This window comes from Prenolepis imparis, unplaced genomic scaffold (assembly GCF_030444845.1).
Source record: "Prenolepis imparis isolate NDT839.2.m4 unplaced genomic scaffold, iyPreImpa1.0 SCAF_420, whole genome shotgun sequence".
NCBI classification, from domain to species: Eukaryota; Metazoa; Arthropoda; class Insecta; order Hymenoptera; family Formicidae; genus Prenolepis; species Prenolepis imparis.
Window position 1 is genome coordinate 3,868 of NW_028141578.1, and position 22,904 is coordinate 26,771.

General features: G+C 26.8%; 2 protein-coding genes and 1 pseudogene across 8 annotated transcripts; all 3 read right to left on the bottom strand.

Annotated features, from left to right (window-relative positions):
• Positions 1-1,833: 1,833 nt before the first annotated feature.
• Positions 1,834-7,658, bottom strand: LOC145948493 (cytochrome P450 4C1-like). Of its 4 annotated transcripts, XM_083058180.1 has the most exons (13): positions 7,500-7,658; positions 6,725-6,949; positions 6,270-6,379; positions 5,910-6,000; positions 5,118-5,303; positions 4,780-4,873; positions 4,594-4,696; positions 4,301-4,406; positions 3,940-4,046; positions 3,804-3,872; positions 3,363-3,531; positions 2,989-3,168; positions 1,838-2,928 (listed from the first exon to the last, which is right to left on the bottom strand). In XM_083058180.1, the coding sequence occupies exons 2-13, from the start codon at positions 6,876-6,878 to the stop codon at positions 2,762-2,764; spliced, it is 1,536 nt and encodes a 511-aa protein (XP_082914306.1). In that variant the 5' UTR covers positions 6,879-6,949; positions 7,500-7,658; the 3' UTR covers positions 1,838-2,761. The 4 variants fall into 4 exon arrangements, with proteins under 4 accessions (XP_082914305.1, XP_082914303.1, XP_082914304.1 ...); XM_083058179.1 differs by having other exon boundaries at positions 1,834-3,168; positions 6,725-6,935; positions 7,500-7,624; XM_083058177.1 differs by having other exon boundaries at positions 1,835-3,168.
• A 1,309-nt stretch (positions 7,659-8,967) lies between these two features.
• On the bottom strand, positions 8,968-16,818 carry LOC145948495 (cytochrome P450 4C1-like; annotated as a pseudogene).
• Positions 16,819-17,113: 295 nt separating this feature from the next.
• LOC145948497 (cytochrome P450 4C1-like) lies at positions 17,114-22,900 on the bottom strand. 4 transcript variants are annotated; one of them, XM_083058184.1, is made up of 13 exons: positions 22,780-22,900; positions 22,005-22,229; positions 21,550-21,659; positions 21,190-21,280; positions 20,398-20,583; positions 20,060-20,153; positions 19,874-19,976; positions 19,581-19,686; positions 19,220-19,326; positions 19,084-19,152; positions 18,643-18,811; positions 18,269-18,448; positions 17,117-18,208 (listed from the first exon to the last, which is right to left on the bottom strand). In XM_083058184.1, the coding sequence occupies exons 2-13, from the start codon at positions 22,156-22,158 to the stop codon at positions 18,042-18,044; spliced, it is 1,536 nt and encodes a 511-aa protein (XP_082914310.1). In that variant the 5' UTR covers positions 22,159-22,229; positions 22,780-22,900; the 3' UTR covers positions 17,117-18,041. The 4 variants fall into 4 exon arrangements, with proteins under 4 accessions (XP_082914307.1, XP_082914309.1, XP_082914308.1 ...); XM_083058181.1 differs by having other exon boundaries at positions 17,114-18,448; XM_083058183.1 differs by having other exon boundaries at positions 17,114-18,448; positions 22,005-22,215; positions 22,780-22,894.
• Between the last annotated feature and the right edge of the window lie 4 nt (positions 22,901-22,904).

Consider the following 22,904-nt stretch of genomic DNA (forward strand, 5'->3'; position numbering starts at 1 on the left):
TAGTATGCTGTTATGCTGATGGTACCATCTTAATGTGAAGACAATGTACTGTTGAAATATGTAAAAGAATAATTTTTGACTCGTATTAAAATATTGAAAATTAAAATTTTAAAACCGCTGACCCCATACGGCGCGGATTCATTTTACGTGTATTAGATTAAAAAAGTAGTACGCTGTTATGCTGAAGGTACCATCTTAATGTGAAGACAATGTACTGTTGAAATATATATGAGAATAATTTTTGGCTCGTTTTAAAATATTGAGAATTAAAATATTTTAACCGCGGATTCTATACGGCGCGGATTCATTTTACGTACATTAGATTAGAAAAGTAGTACGCTGTTATGCTGATGGTACCATCCTAATGTGAAAACAATGTGCTGTTGAAATATATCAAAGAATAATTTTTGGCTCGATTAAAAATATTGAAAATTTTAATTTTAAAGCTGCTGACCCCATACGGCGCGGATTCATTTTACGTACATTAGATTAAAAAAGTAGTACGCTGGTATGCTGATGGTACCATCTTAATGTGAAGACAATGTACTGTTGAAATGTATAAAAGAATAATTTTTGGCTCGTTTTAAAGTATTAAAAATTAAAATTTTTAAGCCGCGGATCCCATACGGCGCACAATTATATTACATATATAATACCAAAGAGTTTGTAAGCTGTTATGCTGATGGTACCATCATAATGTGAAGACATTGTACTGTTGAAATATATTGTTGAGGAAAGCCATATCACAGCTTTCTAGTTATCAAACTTCGCGGTTGTCAGATGCGCACTCCTTTCTATGTAACCAAGGCGTATCGTAAAGCGCATGTGACGCTTGCGCGCGCCGCTTTTCTGTCTCCTCTCTGCACGTCGTTGTTGCATACAAACTTTTTTTGTATCCCTTATAGTTTATATCAAAAGTCTATAATAAAGTTTGCCTATTATAAAGAATAGACGACGTCTCGATTCTTTTACACAACAATCATAATAAAAAAAAACATGGAATTGCGTAATGAAGCTGCGTAATAAAGTTGTGTATTAAATATAAAGATATAGAGTTGCTTTATAATAAATTGGAGGAATTTTATTTATTAAACATTTAAAAACTATGTCATATATATAAAGAATTATTTTAAAAGTTATTATTTGATTTTTTTATCAAAATTATTATGCTTTTATATTTAGTATTTTTATATAATCTACATATTATCGCTATTAAAAGTTTCTCTCTTTGCTCTTGTTATTTTAGTTTAACATTTCCGTAAATCAATATATATACATATACATTTAATAAGATTATAACAAAGTTAACAACTTGTGATTTGAAAAATATTATGTAAAAATTGCGGGCTTAAATTAATTATCATATTATTAACTATTGTTCACATTTTACAATAGTTTCTTATAGAATATTATTTTATGCAAATATTCTCGATTACCTGATAGACTTCCTGATACAAAGATTAGCTAAAACACTGCACAAATGTTTAAAATGGAATTGCAAATCTTGTCAAGCAGATATATACATGCCAGCACAAGAAATCTCCGCGAACTAACAATGCAAGGGGCATTTGAGGCTTATACTTGTAACTCTTCTTCAGGTCAAAAGTATATTGATAATCAGAGTTGCATATCTTAAGAGGCAAAACAATATCATTTGTATTGAAGATGAGAAATAATATTATTTTTAACTAAAGAAGTAAGCATGATTGTATGATTATTTGAAAAGGTGATTAAGATTTATAATATTAATTTAAAATAGCGATTATTTTCGTTTAAAATTATTATTTTTATTTAAGATAAAATATTTTACATTTTTACAAAATATTCTAACGTTTTATCATATTCTAACGTTTTATCAAATCGAAAGGTTCAATATAAATAAAATGACGTTCAAAGATACATATTGAGTAGTTCAGTGACTTATCGCTCCGAATTATTCTTACAAAAGTCCGCGACGATACATTCATTGCTATTTTTGAATTCTATATATTTTAATTCATTGTTTCTATTTTAATTGTAATAAACGCAATTAATCTTCTCGGATCAGATGGTTTATTCCAAGTAAGACCATATTTAAGAAAGATTATAGATATAAGATTATAGATATATTCATAAGAAACATGACACAAGTAAGATCGCCTTTGATTTGAATAAACTATGATGTTGTAAATATCGATTTTTTTTAAGGAAGCTATTTCACCGTAACAGAATAAATAAAAAAAAATACACTTCTCTAATTTTGACTTAGGTAACATCCATTTAAGCTTATCAAAATCGGAAACTTTTACTGTTTCTTCATTAGAAAATGGCATTAAACCTTGCAAGATATATATGGTAATTAAAAGGAATTAAAATTGACAATAAGAACTTACGTAGTATAAAATGCAAATTTCATACACAATGTTTTTATCTTTTCATTGCATCGTTGAACAAGACACGGAGAAACAGAGAAACGTATATTTGATTAGCTTTACTCATCATTAAATTAACTTCAGTTTTTAGTTTTTATTGCAATTGTAGATAACAATAGAAGATCTTCATGCACAATGAATTAGATATACAAGGATCTCTATCTCTCTGATTTATAATACACACTATATGTGCATATTTTCACGATTAAATATAATATTTACATATATAATATGTATTTCGTTGAACGTATAAAAATATATAATTTTTTTGTTTCATATTTTCATTTTTAAAACATTTTTTAACACATTTCTTACATTAATGTAATATCGGTATTATTTGTTTCAAATGACTATTTGCATCTGATTGGAACGAATTTTACACGAACCGGGTGAGAAGGACGAATTATTAGATCGGCCTTAAGCTGAACATCGTTTATATGATCAACTGGCTCCAAGTAAAAATTGTGCACCAAAGGAGCTATCATAGCTTTCAATTCCAGCAAACCGAATCGTTGACCTACAATTCCAAATGTATCAAAATTTATTGATACGAGAAATAAAATCGCATGTAATTCACCTATGCAGTTCCTCGGTCCTGCGCTGAATGGTAGATAGGAATAAGGATGACGATTCTGAATTTTTTCCGGCAAAAATCTATCCGGATCAAATACATCTGGATTTGGCCAAAAATTGGGATCTCTGTGAGTTCCATAGATATGAAGATGTAGAATCGTTCCAGCAGGCACGACATATGACTCTGAAAAGAATATTATAAAATTAGTTACGATTTACAAAAATAAGAGTTTTTTGAGAATTAAAATGGACATAATATTGTATGCTTAAAATGTTAAAGCAATTAAACTTTATTTTCAACTTATTTTACATTTAATAATACACTTCGTGTAATGTGACATGTTTGAAGATATAAGAAGGAAAAAAGTAATTAATTACGTAATTTTACGTCTTCCGCAGTTACTCGTGATATGAAAAACACGCTCGGATACAAACGTAGCGCTTCCTTCAAACATCTTTCTAAATATTGTAAGTTTTGCAACGATTTCATGGTAAGTTTGCCTTCATTCTCTTGCATCACAGAATCGACTTCAACCCTCACACGTTCCTGTGCCATAATAATTAAAATTTATTCCTCAATATTCTAGTATTTATATGCAGAATAGAAATAAATAAAAAATCTTAATAGATCAAAATTAATTTTTTTTAATTTTTATTTTAGAGACGTTTTAATTTTTTTTTTTTTTGTCGCTATATTTATATCAATATTGCGATATATAGAAAGAAAATATACAAGGAAAGCTTAATGTCTGTACTGCTTCTTTTAATAAAAATTGTAATAAAAATAATACATCGCTATATATAAAGAGTAAAAAGTACCTGGATATCTTTATGTGCAGCTAATAATAATAAAGCAAAGGTAATACCCATTGCTGTAGTGTCATGTCCCTGCAAATAAAGTATTATAAGCTTAGATAATGTGTACAAAAAATTGTAAAAAGATTATAGATAGTACCTCAAACACAAAGGTATCGACTTCCTCTCTGATGTCCAAATCGGACATAAAATTCTGCCGAGATGCCTCCAATAGGAGATCCAACATCGCTAGTCGCTTTTTTTTAACTATAAAAATAAAAAAGAAAATCTTATTTTTGCGTCAATCTCATTTTTGCATGTTATATTTATTATTATATATTACATCGTTCTTGTTTAAAATTCAAAATCTGTTATAAATATTAATAAATTAATTTTATACAGACATATTTTGTATTATTACATGTGATTATGTGTTTAATGTAAATACTGCAAGCATAATTGATAATAATAAATTGCACACACTCAAATTTAAATTAAAATTTCTCGATTCTTATACGTACTTCCAAATACTTCTGCATCATCTATCTCCGTTTCTTTGTCATTTTCTAAGTTTGTCAAGTATCGGCCATTGGTGCTTTCGTGATAATGTCTTCTTTCAGCAATAATCTACATTATATATTATTAAATTTTATAAAATTAACTATTACATTTTTTAAATAATGTGGTATTAAATAATAAGAGCACATTGTCTTTTATCGTAAATATTAATAATATAATGTTATTAATATTTAATCGCGTAATCTTGTGGAACGAAGATTAAGAAATTTAATCTTCAGTAATATGATTAACGTACTTTTTCCGTAAATCCATGCAATATTTTCAAAATCTTTTTTTGCTTTCTTGCTTGTGGCGTCAATGCGAATAACAATTTGTTATGGAGCAAAGGTCTCAGTATTCTAAATCGTAATTCAATAAGGATACATAATTCTGATAATTATATGTGTGTATGTTAATATATATTTTATATTCGTTGAACTACCTATAAATTATTATTTCGATTATCTGATGCACCGCATCTCGATACTGTTGCTGAAATTCACCGAGTTCTTGCAGAGAGATGCCCATGGAAGTTTCTACAAAACATTCTTTATATGTGTACAAGCTCGAATATTCAGTCGCGAAAATTATTACAACTGAATATTTTTTTGTATATAATAAATCGAACATTATATATCTTATACGAACATTAGTATCAATGATATAGTTAAAAATTATATGTGTGTGATGTTCATATGCGAATAAATTCTTTTTCTCTTTTAAACTATTATAATTAAAAATGAGAAATCATCGTACATAATATTACAATAAGAATCTTACCGCATATCGCGTTTAGCGTATGTTCACTAATAAATGGTACCAAATCTTTTACAACTGTTCCTCCTTCATTCTTCAAAGATTTTGTCATACAATCACCCTCCTTGATCAAGACATCAACAAACTGATTTAATATATTGAAATGGAATGCAGATGTCAATAATTTTCGCCGCGTTTGCCATTTAGTGCCTTAAATAAAAATAAGAAATAGTGCGATATATATATATATATGTATGTATATATAATTCAATTGATATATTATATAAGACGTTTTAATGTTTAACTGTCCAATCTTCAAAAAATATTAATTACGTCTTTCATTTATTTTTATATCACAAAATTCTTTCATAAACCTTTAAATCTTTTTTTCTTGACATTTTTACGATAAAATGAGTTACAAAAATCATTTTGAATGTAATTACATATTTTCTAATTAAAACTTTATAAATTGACATAAATAGACATAAATTCAAAATAAAAAGTCTGTTATGTGACGGTGTTTGCTTTAGTAGAAAATCTTCTTTAATTGAAACAACTGTTACTTCTAACTAGTTGAGAATACATATAGCATCATCGCGAGATTATTCTTCAAAATAATCGGGTTTGCAATTTTTTTTCAAATTTATAAGTTAGCGAAGAGGTTGTAAAAGTTCACCGTTTAAAATAATACTCAAATCTAATTATGTAAGATTATATTTGATATTTTATAGGGACTGGCCGATTTATAACAGGTTGTAATAGTAAAATAAGATAATAATAAAGTAGATACGCTTATCCCTAACGTCATTACGTTACCTGTACTTGTGAGAAGACCTCTGTTCAACCAGGGATGTAAACTATCATATACACGGCTTTTCTCGATGTATTTGGTGCTACTTAGTATTGTCTGAAATCACCGAAAATAATATTAAGATAAAAAGCGTCAACATATTATTATAACACACTCAATCGCTCAGATATACAGATACAGATATTTATTAATCGTATTTAAAATTATTATATCATTTAATTGAATGTTTCTGATATTCTTTCTTTTCATATTTTTAAGAAACATTTTTTGCCAACCAACAAAAATCGTTTTATAAAACAAGAATGCAAAATGTCAAAATCTAGATAAATCGTAATGTTTACAGAAAATTGAATTCCATTTTTTACCTCTAAATCATCTGGATGACGAATAGATACAGCGGGGAGGAAAAAACCCCAGATTTTAATAATTGGATAATATTCATTAGTTAGTTTACATAATAGGTTCCATAGGTACTCTGAAAAACATATTATAAATGTAGATATAGATATTTTTGTGATTTTGAATTAAATTTCATCATTATTTTTAATGCGTATCTTTACACTATATGTACTTTTACTTATATGTATCGTTTTTTTAGATCCGTTGAAAACAAACTAATTATGATAATGGAAGAATATTATTACAAAGAAAAATGTTGATAAGCCTGAATAATTATTCTATATGTAAACAGCATGCAATAATATTGATAGATATTTGTTCAAAAACAGAATTTATGAATTTGACTTTTGTTTATATATGTATGCGTATATGATGGCTTGTATGTTCATTAATGTAAATAGATTATAAATTTTGTACTTACCTGGTGAACCACATAGGTGCAATGCATAGCCAACTATCGGATAGCCTGATGGTCCCGGTATAAGATTAATGAGTCGACCGTTTCTTCCATGATGGACGTAAAAATTATACAGCAATAAAATAAAAATGGATAATAACAATATTGTGATAAACATTGTTTTCTTGACGTAATATCCTTGACGGTATAATTAAGTTCAATCTTCTTCAGGTTCCTGTTTCTTTGATTCTTGGGTTAAAAATTATTGTCACGAATAAATAATATTAAATCAAATTCAAAAATATTAACTCAAAAGTAAAATTCAAGATATTATTGTTGTTAATCGAGTTCATAATAGAAGTGTAAGTTTTGTAATAAATAATATTATAAATAAATATTATTTTATTATAATATTATTTATCACAAAACTTAAACTTCCCTTTTATATTTAAATATCAAATATGAACTCGATTATCCATATAAACTAAACGATCATTGAAATGAGTTAATGGTATATTTTCTTTATAATTAATAACTTTAAAGAACTATGAAAAAAATATGATGAATTTGTTTATTTGTAATGGAAAAACGTTATTCACATAATAAAGTAGTTATGAATTAAATTAAAACATATTTTAATGGATTATCATCTTTAATTATTTCCTTATTTATTATATAAAATAAAATTTCAAGTTTAGATTTGCAAAATTATGATATTATTAACTATTATTCAGATTTTATAATAGATTCTTATAAAATGTTATTTTTTCGGGAGTATTTGTATAAAATGACATTTTACCTGATAAAATTACTGATACGTAATCAGTTAAAACGCACCACTCAATATGTTTAAAATAGAATTGCAAATCTCGTCAAGCAGATATACACATGTCTGCATAACAAATCTTCGCGAACTAACGATGCAAGTCTGAGACTTACATTTATAATCCTTCTTCAAGTCAAGAGCATATTGATAATTAAAGTATCATATCTAAAGAGGCAAAATAAATCTATTGAAGTCAAACAATATTATATTTATCTAAGAAGAAAAGAATTATTGAGTTAAATTATTTGAAAATGTGACTCGATTTAAAGTATTTATTTAAAACAGCGGTTTTTTCGTTTAAAAATATTGTTTTTCAAAATCAAGATATTAACATCAATATTAACGATGAAGAAAAAAAAAATTTTACATTTTTCACAAATTTTCACCAAAAAATATATATATTTTTCGATATATCGTGATTGAACATTTTAAAGCTTTGTCAAAATTCGAAAGGTTCAGTAGATAAAGGACGATCCAGAGATGTTCATTTATTGTTATGAATTATCCTTAGAAAGATCGAACGTCGCTAATTGCTACTCTTGAATTTTATTTTAATTATAATAAACATAATTATTTTTCTCGTATCAAGTGATTTATTAAAAGAAGAAGACATTATACTCACAATGTACATAACACAAGTGTGACCTTAATAATATGTGACCAAACCTTTCTATTTCGATGAGTTATAATGTTGTAAAAGTCAATTGTTTTAAAGAGCACCTTAAGAAAATAAATAAAAAAATATACACTTATTTTGACCTAGATAACATATTCAAAATCCATCAAAATTGGAAGGTAAAATTTTTGTTCTTTTTCTTTCGTTAGAAAAAACCTCATCTCTCTCTTTCTTTAATAGATTGTAGACTTTAATTGATAAAACACATGAGAGTTCGATGATGGATGAAAAACGATAATAAAATCTCGATTTGTATAGCTTTTATCCGACAGAGAGATAGATTAAGTCAATTGACAAGGTCAATTGACTATCATCTAATACTTGTTCATCATCTGAAACTGATTTCAGTCAGACTAAAGTTCAATTAGTTAGTTTCATTAATCATTATCTTATTCTTGTAATGTAATAACAGCAGAATATTAGAATAGAGCATACATAGATGATGGTTTGTTAAATATTAGTTTTGCACTTTTATATATCAATTAATCTTAAACAGGCTAGACGATTAGTTTATGCCATTAAAAAAATTAACAGTAATGTGATAATAACACAAAGAATTGTCAAGCAAATTGTCAAAGACTTATTGCGCACGATAATATTGCTAAAGTGTTTATTTTATTGTTTAAATCTCGAGAAAGACTTTACGTTTTGCAAAAATAATATTAATGCTTTTGAAAATTGCGTTTATTAGAAAAATAATACAAGTTATATAAAATTTTATTCTTTTGACTAACATGTTTTTTAAACATTCTTCTTCTTCTTTAACTTCTTCTATTTCTGCAATACATAAACTGCTTACACTTATGTGGTATTTGTGTTAGTTTCAAATGGCTGATTGCTGATTGGTACGAATTTTACACGAATCGGATGAGACGGATAAATTATTATATCTGCCTTTACACTTTATATATCTTATACGAACCGAAATATTATACTTCTTATACGAACATTAGTATCAATCATATTGTTAAAAATTATATGTGTGTGATGTTTATATGCGAATAAATTATTTTTCTTTTCGTTTTAAACTATTGTGATTTAGAATTAAATCATTGTACATAATAGGACAATAAGAATCTTACCGCATATCGCGTTTAGCGTATGTTTACTAATAAATGGTACCAATTCTTTTACAACTGTGCCTCCTTTGTTCTTCAAAGATTTTGTCATACAATCAATCTCCTTGATCAAGACATCAACTAACTGATTTAATATATTGAAATGGAATGCAGATGTTAATAACTTTCGCCGCTTTTGTCACTTAGTACCTAAAATAAAAACAAGAAATAGTGTGATATATGTATGTCTATATAATACAATTGATATATTATATAAGACATTTTTATGTTTAAGTGTCCGATCCTCAAAAAATATTAATTACGTCTTTCATTTATTTTTATATCACAAAATTCTTTCATAAACCTTTAAATCTTTTTTTCTTGACATTTTTACGATAAAATGAGTTACAAAAATCATTTTGAATGTAATTACATATTTTCTAATTAAAACTTTATAAATTGACATAAATAGACATAAATTCAAAATAAAAAGTCTGTTATGTGACGGTATTTGCTTTAGTAGAAAATCTTCTTTAATTGAAACAACTGTTACTTCTATCTAGTTGAGAATACATATTGCATCATCGCGAGATTATTTTTCAATATAATCGGGCTTGCAACTTTTATTAAATTTATAAGTTAACAAAGAAGTTGTAAAAGTTCACCATTTAAAATAATACTCAAATTTAATTATGTAAGATTATATTTGATTTTCTATATAGAGACAGGCCGATTTATAACAGGTTGTAATAGTAAAATAAAATAATAGTAAAATAGATATGCTTATACCTTAACGTCATTACGTTACCTGTACTGGTGAGAAGACCTCTGTTTAACCAAGGATGGAACATATCATATAAACGGCTTTTCTCGATGTGTTTGGTGCTACTTATTGTTAGTATTGTCTGAAATCACCGAAAATAATGTTAAGATAAAAACGTCAACATATTATAACACACTTTATCTCTCAGATACATAGACACAGATATTTATTAATCGTATCTCAAATTATTATATAATCTTAATTGAATGTTGCTGATAATCTCTCTTTTCATATTTTTAGGAAACATTTTTTACCAACAAAAACTCTTTTTATAAAACAAGAATGCAAAATTCCTAAATCTAGATAAATCGTAATGTTTACAGAGAAGTGAATTTCATTTTTTACCTCTAAATCATCTGAATGACGAATAGATACAACGGGAAGAAATAAACCCCAGATTTTACAAATATATTCATTAGTCAATTTACATAACTGGTTCCATAGATACTCTGAAAAACATATTATAAATATAATTACGGTAATTTGTTTAAAAATTTACATATCATTATTTTCAATGCGTATCTATACACTATGTGTACTTTTATTTATATGTACCCTTTTTTAGATCCGTTGAAAACAAACTAATTAAGAAAATGGAAGAATATTATTGCAAAGAAAAATGCTGATAAAAGCGTGAATAATTATTTTATCAGTAATCAACATGCAATAATATTGATAGATGTTTGTTCAAAAATAGAATTTATGAATTACACTTTTGTTTATATATGTATGCGTATATGACGGGTTGTATATTCACACACACACACACACACACACACACACACTCACACACACACACACACACACACACACACACACACACACACACACACACACACATACATTAATGTAAATAGATAATAAACTTTGTACTTACCTGGTGAAGCACGTAAGTGCAATAAATAGCCAATAATCGGATAGCCTGATGGCCCCGGTATAAGATTAATGAGTCGCTCGTTTCTTCCATGATGCAAGTAATACTAATACACCAAAAAATTAAAAATGAATAATAACAATATAGTGATAAACATTTTTTGACGTGATGCCTTCTTTCACCGTTTTATTGAGTTCAATCTTCTGCTTGTTTCTCTGGTTCTTCATACGGATCATACGTGTAAAAAAAAAAATATTTGCTTTATGACAAACTGACAGTTGTTTTGATGCCCTAAATTAAATGTATTAATCGTAAACATGAATAATCATTGAAATGCATTAATCGTATACTTTTTATAGTTTTAATAACTATAAAATAACTTTAAAGAATTATAAAAAGATATGATGAATTTATACATTGCAATAAGAAAAAATTGCGTAATAAAGTTGTAAATTAAATAAGGAAATTTTTGCTTGATTTTGAGATATTACTGTTTCTTTATTTCTACTAAATGTAAGATAAAATTTGAAATAGGATTACAAAATTCGTACAATTATTAATATCAATGATTAATAATGTATTTTAAACATAGATATTATTAATTATTGTTTTATAATAGAATCTTATAAAATGTTTTTTATATAAATACTGGCGATTACCTGATTACAGAGTTTCTGACAATTAAATAAATTTTTTAAATCAATTAAGACACCACATCAATGTTTGAAATGTAATCACAATTCTCGTCAGATCATAAATACACGTGCCAGTATAACAAATCTCCGCGAAATGACAATGAAAATCTGAAACAATATATATAATCATTTTACAGTTCAAAAGGATAAAGTCAAAGTTCCATCTTAAGAGGAAGAGTATAATATCATTTTAATTCAAAAGATTAGATAACATTATTTTTTTGAGAAATAAAAATGATTAATCATTTGAACATATTTGAACTCGAGATTTTAAGTATTGATTAAAATGAAATTCGAGTAAAATAACGATTGTTTTTAAAATTATTCTTTCTCAGAATCTCGAAATATCGACATCGATATTATTGATGCATAGCAAGAAAAAATTTTAGTTCTGTTGATAAATTTTCATTAGAAAAATGCATATATGTGATCGAAAATTCTAACGCTTCGTCGCAATTCGAAAGGTTCAGTAGATATATACAATTTAAAGATCCGAATTAGACAATTTAGTCACTTTATCGCTACGAATTATTTTTTAAGTTTTAATATTTTTAAGTTTACAAACGATGCATGTTGTTACTCTAGAATTATATTTTAATTGTAATAAACGCAGTTATATTATTCGCAATTATATCAGATCGGGATTTTCAATTCTAGAGAGATTTATCTATTTATATTCACAAGTAACATGTGTGACACAAGTATTATTATCTTTTATTTTGATAAGTTTAATCGATAAAAATCGATTTTTTTATCTGTTTCACCGTTTAAGATGAGAATAATAAAAAGGCACATATCTCTTATTTTGATCCATAATAATCTATTAGATCTATAATCTAATATTTAAAGCTGATCAATCGGAGAGAGACGCTTATGTCACTTTCTCTTTGTTGAAAAGCTTCATATCTCTCTTTCTATATCGACAATATCATCATTTGACAATTTCGGTGTAACAATAGTAGAAAATCGGAGTAGAGAGCGTGTAAGGTTTGATTAGATTTGATGATAAAAATTGTAATTACTTGCTAATTATAAGTTTTAAATAGACTCTTATATAATCATTAATCTATTGTAATATAATCTTGACGATTAACTCATGTGTGTCTGTGAAAAATATTTACAATGCAATCCATCCATCCATAATAAAGAAGGAGATGTAGACCTAAGAAGTGCGCGTTTTAAAGTCCATATGAATCGCATGTATTGTTGACATGTACTCTGCCCATAATAAAATTACGATATATAAAATGCGTATAATTTCTTATTGTTTTTGATTGGCATTAACGATTTTATGTTAATAATTAAGTGATTGCACGACGAAAAGACTAACCGTAGTGAGAAATTGTTGATCGTACTATTTAATCTATCTAAATTATTACTTTGCGCATAATAAAATTACGATTTATAAAGTTCGTATAACTTTTTATTGTTTTTGATTGGCATTAATTATATAAATATTCAAATAGAACTAACATCGTAAAAATTAACTTAATACATAATTAAGCAAGAGTCAAATTCTTAAAGAAAATGCATTTGATGTCTTTCAAATAAGTAATTAGAACGATTAAACTTATCACACATCTAATTTAATTAAATTATATAGATATTCAAATGGGACCAATATCGTAAAAATGAAATTATTACATAATGAAGAAATAGTCAAATTTTTAATGAGAATGCATTCAGTGTCTTTCAAATAAGAAATTAAAATGATTAAACTTATAACACATAAAATTTAATTAAATTATATAAACATTCAAATGAGACCAATATCGTAAAAATGAATTAATGACATAATAAAAAACTGTCAAATTTATAATGAGAATGCATTCAGTGTCTTTCTAAGAAGTGATTAAAATGATTAAACTTATCACACATTTAATTTAATTAAATTATATAAATATTCAGATGGGACCAAAATAGAAAAAATGAATTTATTACATAATATAAAAACTGTTAAATTCATAATGAGAATGCACTTAGTGCCTTTCAAATAAATAATTAAAATGATTAAACTTATCACACATATATAAAAGAATAATTTTAGATCGTTTTAAAATATTGAAAATTTAAATTTTAAAGCCGCAGACCCCATACGGCGCACAATTATATTACGCAAATTATACCAAAAAGTTAGTAGGCTGTTATGCTAATGGTACCATCTTAATGTGAAGACAATGTACTGTTGTAATATATAAAAGAATAATTTTTGGCTCGTATTATAATATTGAAAATTAAAATATTTTAACAACGGATTCTATACGGCGCGAATTCAATTTACGTATATTAGATTACAATAGTAGTACGCTGTTATGCTGATGGTACCATCTTAATGTGAAGACAATGTACTGTTGAAATATATAAAAGAATAATTTTTGGCTCGTATTTAAATATTGAAAATTTAATTTTTAAAGCCGCTGAGCCCATACGGCGCGGAAACATTTTACGTGCATTAGATTAAAATAGTAGTACGCTGTTATGCTGATGGTACCACCTTAATGTGAAGACAATGTACTGTTGAACTATATAAAAGAATAATTTTTGACTCGTATTAAAAAATTGAAAATTAATATTTTATAGCCGCTGACCCCATACGGCGCGGATTCATTTTACGTGCATTAGATTAAAAAAGTAGTACGCAGTTATGCTGATGGTACCATCTTAATGTGAAGACAATGTACTGTTGAAATATATATTAGAATAATTTTTGGCTCGTTTTAAAATATTGAAAATTTAAATTTTAAAGCCGCTGACCCCATACGGCGCGGATTCATTTTACGTACATTAGATTAAAAAAGTAGTACGCTGTTATGCTGATGGTACCATCTTAATGTGAAGACAATGTACTGTTGAAATATATATGAGAATAATTTTTGGCTCGTTTTAAAATATTGAAAATTAAAATATTTTAACCGAGGATTCTATACGGCGCGGATTCATTTTACGTACATTAGATTAAAAAAGTAGTACGCTGTTATGCTGATGGTACCATCTTAATATGAAGACAATGTACTGTTGAAATATATAAAAGAATAATTTTTGGCTTGTATTAAAATATTGAAAATTAAAATATTTTAACCGCGGATTCTATACGGCGCGGATTTATTTTACGTATATTAGATTAAAAAAGTAGTACGCTGTTATGCTGATGGTACCATCTTAATGTGAAGATAATGTACTGTTGAAATATATAAGAGAATAATTTTTGGCTCGTTTTAAAATATTGAAAATTTAAATTTTAAAGCCGCTGACCCCATACGGCGCGGATTCATCTTACGTACATTAGATTAAAAAAGTAGTACGCTGTTATGCTGATGGTACCATCTTAATGTGAAGACATTGTACTGTTGAAATATATAAAAGAATAATTTTTGGCTCGTTTTAAAATATTGAAAATTAAAATATTTTAACCGCGGATTCTATACGGCGCGGATTCATTTTACGTACATTAGATTAAAAAAGTAGTACGCTGTTATGCTGATGGTACCATCTTAATGTGAAGACAATGTACTGTTGAAATATATATGAGAATAATTTTTGGCTCGTTTTAAAATATTGAGAATTAAAATAATTTAACCGCGGATTCTATACGGCGCGGATTCATTTTACGTATATTAGATTAAAAAAGTAGTATGCTGTTATGCTGATGGTACCATCTTAATGTGAAGACAATGTACTGTTGAAATATGTAAAAGAATAATTTTTGACTCGTATTAAAATATTGAAAATTAAAATTTTAAAACCGCTGACCCCATACGGCGCGGATTCATTTTACGTGTATTAGATTAAAAAAGTAGTACGCTGTTATGCTGAAGGTACCATCTTAATGTGAAGACAATGTACTGTTGAAATATATATGAGAATAATTTTTGGCTCGTTTTAAAATATTGAGAATTAAAATATTTTAACCGCGGATTCTATACGGCGCGGATTCATTTTACGTACATTAGATTAGAAAAGTAGTACGCTGTTATGCTGATGGTACCATCCTAATGTGAAAACAATGTGCTGTTGAAATATATCAAAGAATAATTTTTGGCTCGATTAAAAATATTGAAAATTTTAATTTTAAAGCTGCTGACCCCATACGGCGCGGATTCATTTTACGTACATTAGATTAAAAAAGTAGTACGCTGGTATGCTGATGGTACCATCTTAATGTGAAGACAATGTACTGTTGAAATGTATAAAAGAATAATTTTTGGCTCGTTTTAAAGTATTAAAAATTAAAATTTTTAAGCCGCGGATCCCATACGGCGCACAATTATATTACATATATAATACCAAAGAGTTTGTAAGCTGTTATGCTGATGGTACCATCATAATGTGAAGACATTGTACTGTTGAAATATATTGTTGAGGAAAGCCATATCACAGCTTTCTAGTTATCAAACTTCGCGGTTGTCAGATGCGCACTCCTTTCTATGTAACCAAGGCGTATCGTAAAGCGCATGTGACGCTTGCGCGCGCCGCTTTTCTGTCTCCTCTCTGCACGTCGTTGTTGCATACAAACTTTTTTTGTATCCCTTATAGTTTATATCAAAAGTCTATAATAAAGTTTGCCTATTATAAAGAATAGACGACGTCTCGATTCTTTTACACAACAATCATAATAAAAAAAAACATGGAATTGCGTAATGAAGCTGCGTAATAAAGTTGTGTATTAAATATAAAGATATAGAGTTGCTTTATAATAAATTGGAGGAATTTTATTTATTAAACATTTAAAAACTATGTCATATATATAAAGAATTATTTTAAAAGTTATTATTTGATTTTTTTATCAAAATTATTATGCTTTTATATTTAGTATTTTTATATAATCTACATATTATCGCTATTAAAAGTTTCTCTCTTTGCTCTTGTTATTTTAGTTTAACATTTCCGTAAATCAATATATATACATATACATTTAATAAGATTATAACAAAGTTAACAACTTGTGATTTGAAAAATATTATGTAAAAATTGCGGGCTTAAATTAATTATCATATTATTAACTATTGTTCACATTTTACAATAGTTTCTTATAGAATATTATTTTATGCAAATATTCTCGATTACCTGATAGACTTCCTGATACAAAGATTAGCTAAAACACTGCACAAATGTTTAAAATGGAATTGCAAATCTTGTCAAGCAGATATATACATGCCAGCACAAGAAATCTCCGCGAACTAACAATGCAAGGGGCATTTGAGGCTTATACTTGTAACTCTTCTTCAGGTCAAAAGTATATTGATAATCAGAGTTGCATATCTTAAGAGGCAAAACAATATCATTTGTATTGAAGATGAGAAATAATATTATTTTTAACTAAAGAAGTAAGCATGATTGTATGATTATTTGAAAAGGTGATTAAGATTTATAATATTAATTTAAAATAGCGATTATTTTCGTTTAAAATTATTATTTTTATTTAAGATAAAATATTTTACATTTTTACAAAATATTCTAACGTTTTATCATATTCTAACGTTTTATCAAATCGAAAGGTTCAATATAAATAAAATGACGTTCAAAGATACATATTGAGTAGTTCAGTGACTTATCGCTCCGAATTATTCTTACAAAAGTCCGCGACGATACATTCATTGCTATTTTTGAATTCTATATATTTTAATTCATTGTTTCTATTTTAATTGTAATAAACGCAATTAATCTTCTCGGATCAGATGGTTTATTCCAAGTAAGACCATATTTAAGAAAGATTATAGATATAAGATTATAGATATATTCATAAGAAACATGACACAAGTAAGATCGCCTTTGATTTGAATAAACTATGATGTTGTAAATATCGATTTTTTTTAAGGAAGCTATTTCACCGTAACAGAATAAATAAAAAAAAATACACTTCTCTAATTTTGACTTAGGTAACATCCATTTAAGCTTATCAAAATCGGAAACTTTTACTGTTTCTTCATTAGAAAATGGCATTAAACCTTGCAAGATATATATGGTAATTAAAAGGAATTAAAATTGACAATAAGAACTTACGTAGTATAAAATGCAAATTTCATACACAATGTTTTTATCTTTTCATTGCATCGTTGAACAAGACACGGAGAAACAGAGAAACGTATATTTGATTAGCTTTACTCATCATTAAATTAACTTCAGTTTTTAGTTTTTATTGCAATTGTAGATAACAATAGAAGATCTTCATGCACAATGAATTAGATATACAAGGATCTCTATCTCTCTGATTTATAATACACACTATATGTGCATATTTTCACGATTAAATATAATATTTACATATATAATATGTATTTCGTTGAACGTATAAAAATATATAATTTTTTTGTTTCATATTTTCATTTTTAAAACATTTTTTAACACATTTCTTACATTAATGTAATATCGGTATTATTTGTTTCAAATGACTATTTGCATCTGATTGGAACGAATTTTACACGAACCGGGTGAGAAGGACGAATTATTAGATCGGCCTTAAGCTGAACATCGTTTATATGATCAACTGGCTCCAAGTAAAAATTGTGCACCAAAGGAGCTATCATAGCTTTCAATTCCAGCAAACCGAATCGTTGACCTACAATTCCAAATGTATCAAAATTTATTGATACGAGAAATAAAATCGCATGTAATTCACCTATGCAGTTCCTCGGTCCTGCGCTGAATGGTAGATAGGAATAAGGATGACGATTCTGAATTTTTTCCGGCAAAAATCTATCCGGATCAAATACATCTGGATTTGGCCAAAAATTGGGATCTCTGTGAGTTCCATAGATATGAAGATGTAGAATCGTTCCAGCAGGCACGACATATGACTCTGAAAAGAATATTATAAAATTAGTTACGATTTACAAAAATAAGAGTTTTTTGAGAATTAAAATGGACATAATATTGTATGCTTAAAATGTTAAAGCAATTAAACTTTATTTTCAACTTATTTTACATTTAATAATACACTTCGTGTAATGTGACATGTTTGAAGATATAAGAAGGAAAAAAGTAATTAATTACGTAATTTTACGTCTTCCGCAGTTACTCGTGATATGAAAAACACGCTCGGATACAAACGTAGCGCTTCCTTCAAACATCTTTCTAAATATTGTAAGTTTTGCAACGATTTCATGGTAAGTTTGCCTTCATTCTCTTGCATCACAGAATCGACTTCAACCCTCACACGTTCCTGTGCCATAATAATTAAAATTTATTCCTCAATATTCTAGTATTTATATGCAGAATAGAAATAAATAAAAAATCTTAATAGATCAAAATTAATTTTTTTTAATTTTTATTTTAGAGACGTTTTAATTTTTTTTTTTTTTGTCGCTATATTTATATCAATATTGCGATATATAGAAAGAAAATATACAAGGAAAGCTTAATGTCTGTACTGCTTCTTTTAATAAAAATTGTAATAAAAATAATACATCGCTATATATAAAGAGTAAAAAGTACCTGGATATCTTTATGTGCAGCTAATAATAATAAAGCAAAGGTAATACCCATTGCTGTAGTGTCATGTCCCTGCAAATAAAGTATTATAAGCTTAGATAATGTGTACAAAAAATTGTAAAAAGATTATAGATAGTACCTCAAACACAAAGGTATCGACTTCCTCTCTGATGTCCAAATCGGACATAAAATTCTGCCGAGATGCCTCCAATAGGAGATCCAACATCGCTAGTCGCTTTTTTTTAACTATAAAAATAAAAAAGAAAATCTTATTTTTGCGTCAATCTCATTTTTGCATGTTATATTTATTATTATATATTACATCGTTCTTGTTTAAAATTCAAAATCTGTTATAAATATTAATAAATTAATTTTATACAGACATATTTTGTATTATTACATGTGATTATGTGTTTAATGTAAATACTGCAAGCATAATTGATAATAATAAATTGCACACACTCAAATTTAAATTAAAATTTCTCGATTCTTATACGTACTTCCAAATACTTCTGCATCATCTATCTCCGTTTCTTTGTCATTTTCTAAGTTTGTCAAGTATCGGCCATTGGTGCTTTCGTGATAATGTCTTCTTTCAGCAATAATCTACATTATATATTATTAAATTTTATAAAATTAACTATTACATTTTTTAAATAATGTGGTATTAAATAATAAGAGCACATTGTCTTTTATCGTAAATATTAATAATATAATGTTATTAATATTTAATCGCGTAATCTTGTGGAACGAAGATTAAGAAATTTAATCTTCAGTAATATGATTAACGTACTTTTTCCGTAAATCCATGCAATATTTTCAAAATCTTTTTTTGCTTTCTTGCTTGTGGCGTCAATGCGAATAACAATTTGTTATGGAGCAAAGGTCTCAGTATTCTAAATCGTAATTCAATAAGGATACATAATTCTGATAATTATATGTGTGTATGTTAATATATATTTTATATTCGTTGAACTACCTATAAATTATTATTTCGATTATCTGATGCACCGCATCTCGATACTGTTGCTGAAATTCACCGAGTTCTTGCAGAGAGATGCCCATGGAAGTTTCTACAAAACATTCTTTATATGTGTACAAGCTCGAATATTCAGTCGCGAAAATTATTACAACTGAATATTTTTTTGTATATAATAAATCGAACATTATATATCTTATACGAACATTAGTATCAATGATATAGTTAAAAATTATATGTGTGTGATGTTCATATGCGAATAAATTCTTTTTCTCTTTTAAACTATTATAATTAAAAATGAGAAATCATCGTACATAATATTACAATAAGAATCTTACCGCATATCGCGTTTAGCGTATGTTCACTAATAAATGGTACCAAATCTTTTACAACTGTTCCTCCTTCATTCTTCAAAGATTTTGTCATACAATCACCCTCCTTGATCAAGACATCAACAAACTGATTTAATATATTGAAATGGAATGCAGATGTCAATAATTTTCGCCGCGTTTGCCATTTAGTGCCTTAAATAAAAATAAGAAATAGTGCGATATATATATATATATGTATGTATATATAATTCAATTGATATATTATATAAGACGTTTTAATGTTTAACTGTCCAATCTTCAAAAAATATTAATTACGTCTTTCATTTATTTTTATATCACAAAATTCTTTCATAAACCTTTAAATCTTTTTTTCTTGACATTTTTACGATAAAATGAGTTACAAAAATCATTTTGAATGTAATTACATATTTTCTAATTAAAACTTTATAAATTGACATAAATAGACATAAATTCAAAATAAAAAGTCTGTTATGTGACGGTGTTTGCTTTAGTAGAAAATCTTCTTTAATTGAAACAACTGTTACTTCTAACTAGTTGAGAATACATATAGCATCATCGCGAGATTATTCTTCAAAATAATCGGGTTTGCAATTTTTTTTCAAATTTATAAGTTAGCGAAGAGGTTGTAAAAGTTCACCGTTTAAAATAATACTCAAATCTAATTATGTAAGATTATATTTGATATTTTATAGGGACTGGCCGATTTATAACAGGTTGTAATAGTAAAATAAGATAATAATAAAGTAGATACGCTTATCCCTAACGTCATTACGTTACCTGTACTTGTGAGAAGACCTCTGTTCAACCAGGGATGTAAACTATCATATACACGGCTTTTCTCGATGTATTTGGTGCTACTTAGTATTGTCTGAAATCACCGAAAATAATATTAAGATAAAAAGCGTCAACATATTATTATAACACACTCAATCGCTCAGATATACAGATACAGATATTTATTAATCGTATTTAAAATTATTATATCATTTAATTGAATGTTTCTGATATTCTTTCTTTTCATATTTTTAAGAAACATTTTTTGCCAACCAACAAAAATCGTTTTATAAAACAAGAATGCAAAATGTCAAAATCTAGATAAATCGTAATGTTTACAGAAAATTGAATTCCATTTTTTACCTCTAAATCATCTGGATGACGAATAGATACAGCGGGGAGGAAAAAACCCCAGATTTTAATAATTGGATAATATTCATTAGTTAGTTTACATAATAGATTCCATAGGTACTCTGAAAAACATATTATAAATGTAGATATAGATATTTTTGTGATTTTGAATTAAATTTCATCATTATTTTTAATGCGTATCTTTACACTATATGTACTTTTACTTATATGTATCGTTTTTTTAGATCCGTTGAAAACAAACTAATTATGATAATGGAAGAATATTATTACAAAGAAAAATGTTGATAAGCCTGAATAATTATTCTATATGTAAACAGCATGCAATAATATTGATAGATATTTGTTCAAAAACAGAATTTATGAATTTGACTTTTGTTTATATATGTATGCGTATATGATGGCTTGTATGTTCATTAATGTAAATAGATTATAAATTTTGTACTTACCTGGTGAACCATATGCGTGCAATGCATAGCCAACTATCGGATAGCCTGATGGTCCCGGTATAAGATTAATGAGTCGACCGTTTCTTCCATGATGGACGTAAAAATTATACAGCAATAAAATAAAAATGGATAATAACAATATTGTGATAAACATTGTTTTCTTGACGTAATATCCTTGACGGTATAATTAAGTTCAATCTTCTTCAGGTTCCTGTTTCTTTGATTCTTGGGTTAAAAATTATTGTCACGAATAAATAATATTAAATCAAATTCAAAAATATTAACTCAAAAGTAAAATTCAAGATATTATTGTTGTTAATCGAGTTCATAATAGAAGTGTAAGTTTTGTAATAAATAATATTATAAATAAATATTATTTTATTATAATATTATTTATCACAAAACTTAAACTTCCCTTTTATATTTAAATATCAAATATGAACTCGATTAACCATATAAACTAAACGATCATTGAAATGAGTTAATGGTATATTTTCTTTATAATTAATAACTTTAAAGAACTATGAAAAAAATATGATGAATTTGTTTATTTGTAATGGAAAAACGTTATTCACATAATAAAGTAGTTATGAATTAAATTAAAACATATTTTAATGGATTATCATCTTTAATTATTTCCTTATTTATTATATAAAATAAAATTTCAAGTTTAGATTTGCAAAATTATGATATTATTAACTATTATTCAGATTTTATAATAGATTCTTATAAAATGTTATTTTTTCGGGAGTATTTGTATAAAATGACATTTTACCTGATAAAATTACTGATACGTAATCAGTTAAAACGCACCACTCAATATGTTTAAAATAGAATTGCAAATCTCGTCAAGCAGATATACACATGTCTGCATAACAAATCTTCGCGAACTAACGATGC